General features: G+C 37.9%; 1 protein-coding gene and 1 pseudogene across 1 annotated transcript; both read right to left on the bottom strand.

The window, feature by feature from the left end:
- Positions 1-992: 992 nt before the first annotated feature.
- On the bottom strand, positions 993-14,062 carry ap5m1 (adaptor related protein complex 5 subunit mu 1). The gene is made up of 8 exons (XM_051919910.1): positions 13,800-14,062; positions 11,286-11,441; positions 7,664-8,309; positions 6,979-7,206; positions 6,036-6,175; positions 4,454-4,539; positions 3,213-3,617; positions 993-1,723 (listed from the first exon to the last, which is right to left on the bottom strand). Exons 2-7 carry the CDS (start codon positions 11,351-11,353, stop codon positions 3,346-3,348), a joined length of 1,440 nt encoding a protein of 479 aa, XP_051775870.1. The 5' UTR covers positions 11,354-11,441; positions 13,800-14,062; the 3' UTR covers positions 993-1,723; positions 3,213-3,345.
- LOC114666506 (elongation factor 1-beta-like) lies at positions 11,513-12,716 on the bottom strand (annotated as a pseudogene).
- Positions 14,063-15,454: the final 1,392 nt, after the last annotated feature.

The raw sequence follows: 15,454 nt of genomic DNA, 5'->3' as shown, positions 1-15,454 counted from the left end.
GACTTGCCAGCCTTACAGAGTCGGGTGGTGGAGGACAAAGCTTGTGAGGAGGAATGGAGGCAAAGTAGAGGTACAGAGAGAGAGAGAGAAAGAAAGGAAGGAAGAAAGGACCGTGTGTTATTTGGTGCTTTGTACTGTGTTGTGAAGTGGGGAGCAAAAGAAAATGCTTCCTCGTTGAAGAATAAAATGTTTATTGTATTGAACTGGTGTCTTAACCTGTCTGTGTCATGGTTGGGGAACGATATGCCCTCTAGTGGACCACAATATAAATTTTTATGGTAAACACAATTTTACCTGAAACATTTAAAAAAATGTTTGGGCAAACGAAACAGTGACACAACAGCTTAAGTGCAAAGCAAAGAATTTATGAGGCGCACAATCTCAGTTGTCCTTACACTTTAAAAAATTAAAAGCATGTCAAAACCCCCACTACCATATAAACTGGAATGTAACTTGTGACCCCAAACTTCAGCACCACAAGAACACAAAAGGGTACAGTATGCACCCCTACTTTCATTTCAAACTGAAACAGGACAGAAATAACCACCCATGACTGATCTAAAGTCTAACTGGAGCAGACCTCCTACTGACCCCAAACTCTACTGCAGCCAGGCCACATTGCCATTGTCTGTTCCCAATTCCCAGCTTACTGTGGATTGCTTCAGATCCCTCAAACTAATTAGACATATAAAAGACTCACAAAGGACAAGAAAGAAAGAAAGTTAGTGGGTCTTTGAAAGTGCCCTGTCAGCCATAGCGATGCTATGAAAAAGGACTGAGCGCTGCAGCTTTAACAGCCAGCTGAGTGATAGGCAGGTAGGCCAGGCAAAGGTACCTGCCAGTTAACCAGGAGTCCAAATTCCCTTTGAGATTCATTGCCCATTGTTGACTTTAAAAGCCAGAGCTGAAAGGAACCCTGCCCTCTTAATTAGCCAGCAGATTCAACTACAAGAGGCTCACAGTCTGACAGATCACTCTGACAACTACAAAGGTTGCATAATAACTGAATAGAGCACTTGCTTTTAATTTTGCTGAGAGTTTACAAAAGAAGTTAAAAATGGGGGATTAAGATTGAAACAGCAAATGTCTTCCTAGTCTGAGTTCTCTTCAAACTTAAATGTACACAGCTACCAGGTGACAAACTTACAATTTATGACCCAGCCAGGCTAAGTCCATCATCAGTTTGGAAAAAGTACAGCTAGGAGATTCTGAAATAACTCGTCAGTTTGTTAAAAAAGCATCATAACTGACAAAGTTGCCCATCATTCTAAGCTCTGGGCAACTAAACATCTGCAGACATCATATATTTTACTAATAGAAATATCTCCCATTAAAACATGCACCAAATAGTAATTTTATTTTGTGGCAATCGTTATTAATAAGGTGAGTGTCCCCATATTATGGATAAATATTGATCCAACACAATTAATGAAGGCTTGAAAATTTTATTAAGTGCAGAAATACTGTACCTCTCTGTTAAAGACGAAGCTTTGCTAGATGGGTTTCTCAAGAATGGGTAGTTTTCTGATGTTTTAACCATAAGATAATGAGAATCTGGGCTTTAGGGGCAGACACACTTCATCTGTGACAGTAAAAGTCAATTCATTAAATTCGCAAAATAATGCATCTGCACTGCAGTACTACAGCATCACTGGTCCAGAAGATGAAGGAGCATCAGCCATAGAATTCCAAATGTAATAATCAGAAGAGACAAGCTCCCGGGCTTAAACAAAAAAAGAGAAAGAAAACTTGAATAAGAATAATCTGCAATTTATTATGTACATATACATGTGTGTCACTTTCACATTCTAAATGTGCTTCTCCCAATACAGGATGGTGAGGAGGTGGCAGCTATCTTGGCAATACTGGATACAAGGCTGAAAACAATTGTGCATTGGCCCCTCATTCACCACATGACAACTATCATGAATTGAGTGAAAAGTGCAAATTGTCTCCTAAAGGCTTCACAAGCAAAGTCAGACCAGGCTTTCTTCAGGCAGCTTCTCCCCCTTACTCCCCATTAAGGCTTTGGCCTACTCAAGTTAGTTTTCAATCTCTTTAATGTAACTACATTCTACAAATTACACAGAAGTGTCTTTTTTAGGGAAAGGAAGTATCAAAACCTTTGACTATGGTGGACAAACCCACAGAATAATCTTTATAAATGCAGATTTTTTTTTAAATATCACAAAAGAATAAAAAGGGCAAAAATGAAGAAAAAACGATTTGCTTAAAAAGTCAGTCTGAGGCAAACAAGTCTCAATATGCAACCTAAAGACCAAAAACCGGAAACAGGAGGAAATAATTCCATTAAACTTACACGTAAGCACTAAATAAAACTTCAATGAAGCACTGAAGGATCCACTCTCAGCTTTAGAAGATAAAAGATTGAGGGCGGTCCTTCAGCAGTGATGTCAGTGTGGCCCCACCTCTTGGTGCTCCACCCACAAAGTACAAGAAAAGCAGCAGAACAATTTATTACACAGAGACAGTAAACAAACAAATCTAAAGGAACAGTAAATATTTAAAGAACGAGAAACAAAATGAAGAGAAATAACAAAGTATGAATAATAAAACATAAAATAAATACAAGCCTGGGAATCAACACTGGTTGTAATACATCAACAATTTGTAGCTGTCAATTAAATAAACAAACAATCTTTTGGGAAATGGGAAGCACACTGAAAAAGAAACCTCTGACTAGGAAGAAAAAGCAAACTCTGCACAAGCAGTGCCCGAGCAAAGATTGTAACTCAGGATTTGACAGCTTGGAGGATTACCACTGAATCATGGTGCTTGCTTGTAAAACTTCATTATACATATAAATTCAATGCTTGATGTTTGGCCATATTTTACAAATAATATTGCCAGTTTCTTTAAGAGAGTCACAAAATTCAATCCTTATTGGTCAAATAGGCTTCAGCTTTTCATTTGGGCTCAACCCTTTAAATATTGCATTTATGCAGTTATTACATTAAAAAATCCAAAGTTTTACTTTTTCATAATCCATTGTTTTTAACAAAACAATACTTAAAAACATTTCAGACATAATGTTCCTCTTAAATATTTCGGGGGATGTCCTGAAGATGGCATAGCAGAATTGCAGACTGCATGCAATTCTCATGGTGTTTTGTAAACAGAGACAAGCCTGAATAATTTTGACCACTAGTAAGAACAGCACAATTAGAGACTCGTGGATTTATCATACTTACATGTAACAATTTTGGGTTTGGCAGAGGAATAAACCTGCACAGAGTGCTGATCCACTGAACAGCCAGATAGAGTGATGTCAGGAACACGGAAATTTAGCTAAAACCACAAGAAAGCTCTGATGAAACCCCTGAATTACCAGACATAGGAAACCACAATCATAAGCAGACAGTAGCATCCAAACAAAGAATACATGTAATTTTGTTTATCTTTTCGAAAAATTCTACCAGAAGAATCATTTAAGAATTTAATTTCACAAAATACATTGAGGATACTTGCCTTGATATAGGAAGTAAGGCCAACACACAGGAAATCCATTGGTCCTATTTGAGGCCCACTTACGTTGACTCCATTGAAATTTACGCTACCTGTTAGAGACACTTCTAAGGATTTTGGAAACTTTTGTCCTGTGAATATCAAGGTAACATTATGCTCATAAATCAATTATGTCACCAAAGCAATTAACAACATGAAAGATAAAACAATGTATTCCTTGCAATATAATAAATGCACCATTACTGGCATTTTAACCACACTTCAGAATGATATGGACAGTTGAAGTTTGGAAGATATATTGGGCATGCCAAGCACTTACAACTGCACCGCAGACTACTGTGATTTTGGTGATGGTATACACTGCAACTGAACCTTTTTAATCCATCCATCCATTATGCAACCCACTATATCCAAACTACAGGGTCATGGGGGTCTGCTGGAGCCAATCCCAGCCAACACAAGGCACAAGGCAGGAAACAAACCCCGGGCAGGGTGCCAGCCCACCGCAGGGCACACACACACACACACACCAAGCACACACTAGGGACAATTTAGGCTCGCCAATGTACCTAACCTGCATGTCTTTGGACTGTGGGAGGAAACCCACGCAGACACGGGAAGAACATGCAAACTTCATGCAGGGAGGACCTGGGAAGCGAACCCAGGTCTCCTTACTGTGAGGCAGCAGAGCTACCACTGCGCCACCCAAACCTTTTTAATAGAAGAATAAAACCATTCCTCTTTTAACAGCCAGACAGAGAGTTGAAAATTAATGAACCACACATAACTACTAATTTGGAATCCCATCTAGGTTGAAAACTGATTAGAGAATGCTTATTTTCTTTCATCGTCTACTCTGCAATCTAAACCAGTAAAGTCAATGCACCAATGAATTCTAGTCAAACTGTGCATTGGACAAGAATGTCTTAAATAAAAATACCATGTAAATAATAAAAGAAAACCTCACCAAGCATCCAAACTACCAAGCCTCTCTCTCTGGTCACTTCTAGCTGTCCGGTTGTCACTCTGAGGTCAACATTGGCCAACTGACCCCTGAAGAAATATAAATATCACAAAATATCCAATATTTTCTGTACCATTCAAAGCAGGAAATGCAACCTATTCTCTGGTTAATTTAAAATATCATGATTGCTACTGGTGTATCACAGAACAATCAGTTCCCTAGTGCATATGTAGATGGCCTTCAAAATGGTGTCAATCAAAATACATTTTGAACAGTAGGCTGTTACTGGCATTCTTCAATAAGGAATCTGTAACAAACACTCACAGATGATTAAGAAATATTTAAGGTGATGATTTTGATAAAATTGATGTCAGTCATTGGGCTTCCCCAACTGTGAGCTCTTGAGAAAGGGGACATGGGAGCTCATCGAGTGTCTCATTCTGGTTGGCTAACAAGAGCAGTCAGTTAGGCATGGCTTTCAAATGCTGATGAACTCATTTGAGTGTTCTGACAGATTACGACCAGAATTCATGCAGATGAGATCTCATTATCGAAGGGAAGTGTAAACAGCATTACTGATGTCAAAGTGTGTTCATGGTGGGCTATGTCTTTATTAGGGTAAGTCAAGTCCACTGTCTTTTGGCATATAGAAAAACTAATTATAGGAGACATTTATATGGTCAAACTTTTAACTCCGTACATTCAGATTCGCAGCTTTGCAGAAGCTTTAAGAGAGTGTTCAACCTGTCACAGATGTTGCTGAAATTCTCTTATAATTTGAGAATTCATTACCAGATAAAGAAAGGAATACACAGAAAGCAATTATAGCCCAGATGTTACTCCACCTCTTTGCAGAACACAGAGATTTCATGTCCTGGAAAAGTTTTGGTAGTGATAACATGGTTATTGAAGAAATAAAGAAGGGGAAGCAAATGCAGGATTCAGATTATAATTAGAAGGGGGTAAATGTTTTCATTTCTTGTTGGAAAAAGCTTACTTTGTACAAAAATGAAAAGTGTCACAAATACATCTAGTTACATTGTATGTTCAAACATTTCTCTAGTAAAATGCCAGTCAGTCAATCATTTTCTAACCCACTTAGTGCTGGTTACCTGCCTAGTGCTGAATAAAGTTGCGGGAGGAGCTGGAGCCTATCCCATCCAGCAAAGGGTGCAAGGTATGAAGAACAGACGCTGGATAAAGTGACAGTCCATGGCAGGGCAAACACACACACTAAATTGTCCCTGGTGTGTGTTTGTGTGTATCACCAATCCAGCTAACCTGTGTCTCTTGAAAGAGGAAGTGGAGCTCACACATTCATTCAACCCTAGAAACAAGCTATTCCACAGCAGAACACATTCACAAACGTTTACACAGAAAAATGGGGTAAATTAACTTGTACCACTAAGAAACTACAAGTAGGGCAGTAACATCTAACTCAAAAAAGTGCAGCATTTATAATACTCAGCACACACTCACAGTGAGCTAAGGTCATGTCAAAGACATAAACCTCTAATCATCTTCTCTCTATTACTGCCAAGGCACTCCCTAATAAACTGGCCTATGTACCTCAGAATTACTCTACCTGTTGAAGAAGGGGAGTTGGACTTCGCAATATTCAAATCCGTTTTTCACACTCTCATGGAGTTTCAGGTTCACTGCGACTTTTAATCGGCCAAGTTCCTCAGTTATCTGGTAGGAGCCCAGAATAGGTGGCACAGGTACCTAGAAGGAGGATACAACAGATCAGGATAGAAGCAGCATTCCTTCATCCAACATGCTTTTTACTACTACTGGATTAGGAAGCTGGACCCTAATGCACGGAAGATAGTAACTACACTTCAATGTGACAACATTTCATTGTAGGGCACATTTAACATTTATGTCCAGACTGGGAATATTTACAGATATTTACAGTTTTAAGGTGTATGAAGAAAATGCAGAAAACAAATGCAAACAGGAAAAATAGATACATTCCATTCAGAAAGTGACTGGGATGGGATTCAATCCCAGGAGCCTGGAGCTGTGTGAACAAAAAAACTGTCCATTATATAAAACTCTAAAAATATCCTCACTCACATAAAATCAGTTTAAAGTGGCTGATCCACCAAACAGTATGCGTATGAATTATTGTATGAACCCCCTACAAAATATTTTAACCCCAAAAAGAACGGTAGACTCCTAGGTCCTACACTTCCCAAAGTGCCACTCACTTAACACAATACTTAGTAAAAACATTCTATTACTGATAAGGTATTACTGGACACACAGTTAATCATTTGAAAACTCACATCTAAGTAAGTTAAATAAGCAATTAGCTCAGGATGTAGAAAAAGGCGTCATAAAGAGGAAACCTTTTAATTCTAAAACTTATAATAATTTCTAACAAATTTAGGGTGGCCTCAGAAGGGCTTTAATACAATATTACTAGAAGTGTGTGATTACACATGAAGTGTACTGGAATAAAAATATGCAGTTTGTACATAACTCGGGAATAAATTTGGACTTTTTTTGCAACATTTGTATACCTGTGAAGTGTAACAGCACAGGCGAAAGGGCTCCAAGGGTGGAGAGAAGGGAAACTTGTAGGGTCCAGAGAAGGCAGAGCTGTCACTCTCATCCACACTACTTGCGGTCAAAACACTGGAATCCAGGGAAGTGACACAGTGATGAACCACAATGTCTTGAAGAGGTGAACCATTAGGAGGCAGACTCAAAGTAACAGTGACGTTGGGCAACACACCCTCCAGGTCACACTGTGGAAAGTTTAAAAAAAAAAAAAATCGGTCACTATTTTAATTCAAATCATTACAGTTCCGACAGCCAAAAATTGCATGATTACAACAAATGGTCTCAGTTTAACTTCATGTCCCTTCAGTATTAAGACACATAAAATAAAAATCGAATTTATTACAATTATTATTGAATACTTGATTGACACCTCTTATCTAAGCTCATGATACATTTTAGTTGTCTATAGTTATTTTACAGTTGGAGCAGAGACAGATAAAATGACGTATACAGGGTCACTGAGTAAAGCAAAGGAAGGAACAGAACCAGCACCGCTATGGTTTAAAACTAATAAGCGATTTATTACTATCATCTAATGCACCAACTTAACTATAAAAGGTACTGCACTAACACTTTCTCTATTTTAGGATAGCTTACTACATTAATTAGTAGCTTGCCTTCAAGAACTCCATCAATCCTAACCTTGCATGACACAGCGCCAAATACGTCCCATGTGTCTGGCTTGGAAGGGTTCCCATATTGCATTGATCGAACTTGCTCACTGACAGCCACAGCAACCTGCGCTCTTCCTTTGTGTATCCCTGGTTTCCAAGCTGGCTGTTTCTGTGTTCCAGGAAGGGAAGCAGGAGGAACTACAGTCTGACTTAGATTGGTTTCTAAAGGACTACCTAAAGGACAGGCATGCAATAAAAGATTAGACAAAAGGCCTAATCTGGATGTTAAGTCTCCTTCTGCCTTGACCCCAGTTAGGAATGCCTGGAGCCCTGCAAGTAAAGAAAATCCTTGAGATATTGAAGGTAGACTAGGAAGTGAAGGGCGGGGTTTAAGAGGTGCCTCTATCAGTGGCAGACATGCCAGAATTAGCTTCCCATGTTGTATGGCCAACACAGGCCACAGCACATCCCCTCTCAACTGATCCAGCTTTAACTCCAAAGCAGATGTTTTATGCATTCGGTCACAACTGTCTCTTGCTTCCACAAAAGGTTTTTCAGGGTCTGTGAGGCCAAGCTCAGTAAGCAGGGACCGGACAAAGGCAGTATCCTCAGGAATGGACACATAATGTTCTTTCCCAAATCTTCTGGCCCTGCTTTCCACAGTTGGGTACCGTCTGGGGAAGAAGCACAGTAATTCTTTTAAATATGAGAATTATTAATAATTGCCCTTTCTAAAAATACATTTTTCAGCAGTTACAATTTATCCACAGTTACTTTCAGATTACAAGGGCACAGAACAATTGTTTCTGTTGTTTTTAGAGTGGACCATTGGAAGGTGAACTGACTGAAGTACCATTACCCATTACAGTCAGAAGATCCATCCATGTTTTAAAGCTGCTTTACCCTGAGCACAGTCATGGGGCAGTTGGAGTCTATCCAGGCAAACATAAGGCACAAGACAGAAACAATCTCTGGATAGGGCATGAATCCAACAGAGGTTAAACACTGTGACAGATAGGGGGCGCTATCGCTCCCTTGAACCCTCAGATCAGACGCCAAACACCAGATAAAAGTCCAATAACTATTTATTTTATAATAATTATGTGCACCAAGCACCCTCCACTCCACAATACTCAATAATTAAACAATACACAATCAATAATCAATCCTCGACTCCCAGACGCATTGCCACCCTTCCTCCCGACTCAGCTCGTCCGTCTGGGATTTCCCAAAGTCCTTTATAGTCCTTGACCCGGAAATGCTTCTGAACCCTCGGTCCATGTGACTTCCTAGCACTTCCGGGTCAGATCAAAACTCTTCTTTTTCATCCCGGAAGTACGTCATTTCTTCGGTCCATGTGACTGGGACGTACTTCCGAGGTGTAGGGAAAATAGTCCTTGATCCTCCCTGCAGTGTCCTCTGGCGGCCCCCATGGTATCCAGCAGGGCTGTGAATAAGCACTGCATTGTCCATAATTCCCTGCTGGCATTCAGGGCACCTCCATGCTGCAGGGAGGGCTCCATCTGGCGGCCTGGGGGGATTGGCCGGGATGAACAGCCGGCCATAACCCACAACACACACATACACACTAGGGCCAATTTAGAACCGCAAGTCCACCTAAGCTGCATGATTTTGGACACAGGGAGAACATGCATACTTTACACAGCAAGGACCCAGGACAACAACCCTGGTCTCATTACTGCAAGACAGCAGTGCTATCACTATGCCACCATGCTCTCCCAATCAAAATATTTTAAGAATTACTTCACTTAGCCTAATATTTTATAATTTCATTTTGCTTACACAACATTTGTTTATATAGCATATTTTCATAGATGAAAGTGGCTCAAAATCCTTTACAATAATAACAGCTAAACAGTACAGCATTAATTAATAAAATAATGCAGAAGCACATCATAATTTTTTTTTTTTACTCATTCTTTAATTTTAGAAATCTAACATCAAAATGGTATATAACAAAGACATAGAAATACCTGCTTATAAGCTTTTCCTAGGCCAGAGAATTCAAAGGCACTAGTGAGCTTTAAGGAACAATGGAAAATTAAGATTTTGCCTAACATCAAATTTAGCCTAAAAACTTTAAAAGGACGTGACAGCATTTTCAGGCTTATGTGCTTCTAAGTTACCCATCAACTCTCAGATGCTGTTATATATAGTTTTATTTTATATGTTTATCTTATACCATAGTTTTATCTCTATTTTCCTATGTACTTTTTGATTGTTTTGTGCTTTGAACTTGGGAAAGGTATAATAAAGAAAATGCATCATTATTATTAGGTTTTTATTTATGGCCTGGCTGTACAACACTTCTTGCCTTTGTGTGTTTCTATCCATTTTTTACTATGAATATGAAGTATATTATTTCACCTCATCCTTCTTCAAGCTTCACTTTCCTAATTATATAGTTTTAGAGAGCAGGGGTCTTTCCCCAAGAGTACTGCCACAAAGCAGTGATTTGCAGGATACTAGTATGGTGGAGAAAAGTGCACCACAAAAAAAAAGAATAAAGATGTTGATGCAGGAGCACCTGCAAGCTCCACAATAACAGTAGTCATGTTGGACATTGATGCTAAAGAAAATTATCTAATGGCCTATGGATTTGGCCACACTTCATTTTATTGAATTACTAGGGGGCTTCACCCCCTGCTCGCTTTGTTCAAAACCCCCCCACCCCCCCGGCCTGTGCTACACGCCAGCCACTGCGCTTCTCTCTGCCACTCACGCACGTTTGTGGATTTCACTTTCACCAAACAACAAATCTTTTAATTCTCGCGGATAAGCCTCTTCATTGGGAAGAAACACAACTTTTCCCTGATGGTAACATGACTTAGATGATCTACAAGTCTCTGACTTAAAGTTTAAAGCCAAACAATATGTTCAATCTCTTTTCGCTGTTCTGTTATTTCAGAGTAATAATTTCTGTTTGTTTGCGCTAATGCAATCTTTAATATAATTGTTTTGAGACTTTCGAATTTTAGTACTTTCATTATCTCTGACCTGCTCTGCATGTGTATCGCACCAACGTTTTTGAATTCTTTACGACTTTACTTTGTCATCTACTCTTTGCCTTTTATTTCCGGCCCCGGGCGTGGTTAAATCTCTTGACACAAGGTCTCATCTCGCAGGACATGAAAGTATCTCTCTCTGAAAAAAATCACATCTCATCTCAGAATTTTTTTATTATAATAGACAGAAATACGAAAGACCGAAAACTACAGTAAATTAAAGGAACTTTTGTTATTATCTGGAGACCACCATATTATAATTCATGTTGATAATACGTGCCAAAGAAACACTTCATATATAAATATATTTTGACAGCGTGCTACAAATCATTTTAAGCTAAATTTTTAATTAAGATTATTATACCACTTAAAAAAAGTAATGCTGAGGCAAAAACTGTGGTGACTTCTTGCTGTCAATAGCTGTCTTTTATCAAAGGATGTAACTAGGAGTTTTCTTCTTGAATGGATTTGTTCTAGATTTTTCTTACTGCCTATCTGAAACACTTCCAGTATCTAGAATTAGTGGTGAAAAGCTTTAGAGTGGCTTAGGTTGGATTAAGATACTGTCCTTGAATTACATGACACCTTCTTTTATTAGCTAAAATGAGATTTAAATGCATTTACCTTGAAAACAGTACCACCCCAGATCCTCTGTTTTCTTCACTAATCACCCAAAGAGATCTTATACTCATCTTCTCCTATGCAAGAAGAACTGGACCAGAGCAAACATGGAAAAGACTTTATCAGTAGTACAATACAATGCAGTCAAAGAAATGTCATCTGAAAAACATAAAAATAAATAAAACCTTATTGTAAAATATTTATGGAACCAAAATGAGTATGGGGCATCACAGTGAGTGGTGCTGTGGCCCAACAGATCCAATGCCTTCGGTCGAAGTCCTCACCCAGTTATTGCCAATGTGGAGATTGCACGTTCTCCTTATGCCTGCATGGGTTTTCCTCCCCAGAAACACTGTGGCAATTCCAGACTGACTTTGTGTATGTGTACATATGAGCAGACCTTACAATTAGTGCAACCACGGTTGGCTGTAGACCCTATGGCTCAGCAAATTTTTGGTTAGGATATGTTATGTCAGAACATTAGAAAACTTTTGATAAGAACATGCTATTCAGCCAAAGCTCTCCAATCCAATCCTCTAAAACATCAAGTCAAATTTTAAATGTCTACTACACTACTTGGTAACTTTTTTTGTTGCTAAAGAGCTTAATTGTTTTTTTAAAAAAAAAAAAAAAAAAAAAAAAAACTGGATAACTTTTGTTTAAAGCTGCCATGTCTATCGACTGGATATAGTCCTCAAAGCCTGTGATGAGCTCTTCTAGCTGGTCAGGGCCAAATTTGTCATCTTAAAGAACACACTGGATCTGAGGCTCCTTCATTCTGTAGCCTACTGGGATCAGTTTGGAGGAGCCACATGAAAGGCTGCCCTTTCAACTTAGAAATGGGATAAGCATACAGTTTTCTGACCGTATTAAATGGTTGAAATGTGTTCTTCCAGCTTTGCCATGCCCATCTCAACATCCCAAGGCTTCATTTCAAAGAAGATGGAGGATTTGGTGAGGAGTGTTGGCTTCCTTGATATCTTTGCTTCAAGTTGTGTCAGGTGTTCTTCTTTTATTTTCTTTGCCTCCTCACACTCTTCTTCCGTATTAGACTCAAAAAGATCAATGGCATCATCATCATCATCCTCCTCCTCGTTCTTAGGTGCTGTTGTGTCTTCAGTCTCTGCTGGGATGTATTTTCTCACAGGTTTCTTTACTCCAGAGAGGCCACATTTTTCCTTCTCCTAAGAATTGATGTGGTTATACCAATGATGGACATTGAAAGATATCTGAAGGTGGTGGACTGGACAGAGACTCAAAAACCACCACATCTGCTTGAGAAGACACATACCCTATGACATTGCTTCTATCAGCCAAGTAGTTGATGAGGACTTTAAGGCTAAAGGGAAATTTAAGGTTACCAAAGCCCAATGTGCTCCTCTGCTTACATGCAGTAACAACAGCTAGCAGCTGAGAAAGGGCCGATAAATAAAATTGTTAAATAGTAAAGGGAATTCTTTTCTTTCTTTTTTTTTAACTGCTGATTAAAGTAATATATTGCTCATTATGCAAAATGCATTTAATGATACTTTGTAACATAACATGATGTTCTTAAACTTCCTTAATCCTACTCAGGGTTGTAGAAGCTGGAGCCTATCCAAGCAGCATTGGGCACATTATTGCATGTCCTTCTCATACACACAAATGGCCAATTAGAAATCACTGAATAACCTAACATGTATTACTTGTGGGGTTCAAGCCCAGAGTGCTGGAACCATCAGCTCCAAGTTGCATAGGCGCTATTTTTTTTTCTTATTGGACATTAAATATACCTCATCACATTTGGTCACATGAGGTCTGCATAGCCTGGGTGGGTGTGTTTCTTCCGTCGATGTACCACGGGTGTCCACAAGAAGTTCTCTTACATTTGAGCTCAACAACCTAGGAATCATATACTCAATCGAAAACGGAGAAACGAACGATTTGATCTCAACAACCTAGGAATCATATACTCAATCGAAAACGGAGAAACGAACGATTTGATCTCATTGACTTCTGGGCTGTATACTACGGAGATCCGGAGAGGACAGTGTGTACGGCCACTATAAATAACATGAAAGCTTTAATAGCGGAAAGTGCAAGACTTCACACACCACCAAAAATCACCAACTAAATAAGGTAGCAAAGGTTCTTTGCTATTAATTTAGAAAATATATAACCTTCCAAAGGAAGGTGTCAGACTGCAAAACAAACTGCTTTATGAGGCTGTCGTTAACCTAATGGTGCTTTTGCTCCAATAAAAATAGTGGTGCTCTTTTATGACAACTTTTAAATTTCTTGTTAAAAAGTTGGAAACAACAAATCAATTGGAAAGAGACCGATTTATGTATTCACAGATCTTAAAATGTAAATAAACAAAAGTTCCATTTCTCATGGTGGAGAAATTTCGGCAATGATTGTCTCCATATTAAATACTAAGAGATTTCCTCATCTATATAAATTCCTTTGCAAGACCAAAAGCGTGTTAATCGTACATAAAAACCGGCGACGACGTATATAATAAATAAAAATATTCACATTATCGATTCTGCCAATTAACGAGACAATCTTCTGATATGATGCAGATATCGTAGAAATTAACCAGAAGTTCCAGTTCAATGGCGAATTCTTTTTTCCGTTGCTCCAAAGTATGTAATTTCGATTAACGCCTTCCCGATTAGCTTCCTCTTTCTAGTCTACTTTCGGGTGCACACGTGCTTAGGGTGAACAGCAGTACTGTACCAACGAATTACCAGGGCATCTCTCTAGATCTTCAGCACTGTACCGATGCCAGGCTTACAACTTCCTACATCCGGGAAAGGTAGCCGTCTCACGTGACGCACAGCACTTCCGCAAATATCTTCGTTACTAAAACTGTACTTATTTATACGTGTTTCAAATTATTTCTTTATAGACATAATATACAACTAATTAAGCATATCTTTTTAAAATAAAAACTATCTTAATCAAAATAATAAAGAACCAGGCGTAACTTAACATTAAACGTAAGAATAAGGATAAATGAATATAAATATCAAAGACGTTAAAGTAATAAAAATACAATACATTATACAGGTAGAGGAATTAAATATTCACTAAAATGTACTCCTTAGGCTAAATGTACCCATCATTCATCAGCTCTTTCCTTCACATACTTAAGAAAGAAAAATAAATATTGTCTTATAAAAATTGATAGATAATGAATAACGTTAAGATGCTTATATTTATGAATAAATATTTACTTAAAACAATAAGAGCATTAACTAAAAGGTCACCTTGTTTGTTTTTAACATAATACCGAAAGCAATATAATGGCTAGAGAAACTGTCAAGGTAATACATTTTGGATATATTTATGTAAATGATACCAGAACTTGTTGGAATAAGTACGAAAGAAAAAAAAATGATGAGTTGTTTCGTTATCTCTGCAAAATTCACAGTTATCACAAGCAAAACCAATTCGCTGTCTTCCTTAGAAGGGTATATATTGTTTAAAAATTTTAAATGAATTTCTTTTTCTATTTTCTAGATTTTACAGGAACAAGAAATGTGAAATATTTAGTTCTTAAATGATGTATAGTGTTCCCTGGATAATATTAAGACATGGAATTCTTATTTGAACAAGTTGGAAGGAAGAAGGAGAATTAATACAACAGAATTTGAAAAATGCATTCTACAGTACCTAACCTATACACGGAATAGCTTTAATAAACAAACTATATTATTTTTGAATAATGTTAAATTTATAGTTTAAACAGAAGTCTTTAAAAAGCCTAAAATTTCCTTTGATGTCCAATATCAAATTATAGACCGAATTCTCTGTTCTGTTCAGATTTTGTTGTGTGGCAATTTGTTTTTTTAATCAAAATGTACCTGTTATTCTAAACTGGATTATCATGCCGCGTAAAATTGTGAACAAACATCAGTTTCTAGTATAATAACACTTGGTAGTGAAAAGAAGACCATTTTAAAGGTATTTTGTGAATATTAAAGACACAAGATGATAAAACTGAAAACCTCCAATTTTGACAAATATTTCTCTAGTAATATTATATCAAAATTATTACTAGATAGTTAAAAGGGATTTCAACCACTTGATCTTAATAGTACCATTTAAGCAGTTTACCATTTAAGTTTATAGCTTGCACACCACTATTGTAAGAGCCAATCTTAGAAAGTTAAAGTTTTGAGTTA

The sequence above is a fragment of the Erpetoichthys calabaricus genome, chromosome 16 (genome assembly GCF_900747795.2).
Source record: "Erpetoichthys calabaricus chromosome 16, fErpCal1.3, whole genome shotgun sequence".
NCBI classification, from domain to species: Eukaryota; Metazoa; Chordata; class Cladistia; order Polypteriformes; family Polypteridae; genus Erpetoichthys; species Erpetoichthys calabaricus.
Note: the sequence above shows the minus strand (reverse complement) of the source record. Positions and strands in the feature narration are given on the sequence as shown.

What these genes read in the sequence shown, in the direction of transcription:
- ap5m1 (XM_051919910.1), bottom strand. Translation starts at nt 11,353, where the DNA reads ATGAGTATAAGATCTCTTTGGGTGATTAGTGAAGAAAACAGAGGATCT. An exon ending in TTGGCGCTGTGTCATGCAAG is followed by an intron (nt 7,207 to 7,663) that starts GTTAGGATTGAT and finishes AACTTTCCACAG; the next exon opens with TGTGACCTGGAGGGTGTGTT. An exon ending in CTTGGTAGTTTGGATGCTTG is followed by an intron (nt 3,618 to 4,453) that starts GTGAGGTTTTCT and finishes TGATATTCACAG; the next exon opens with GACAAAAGTTTCCAAAATCC.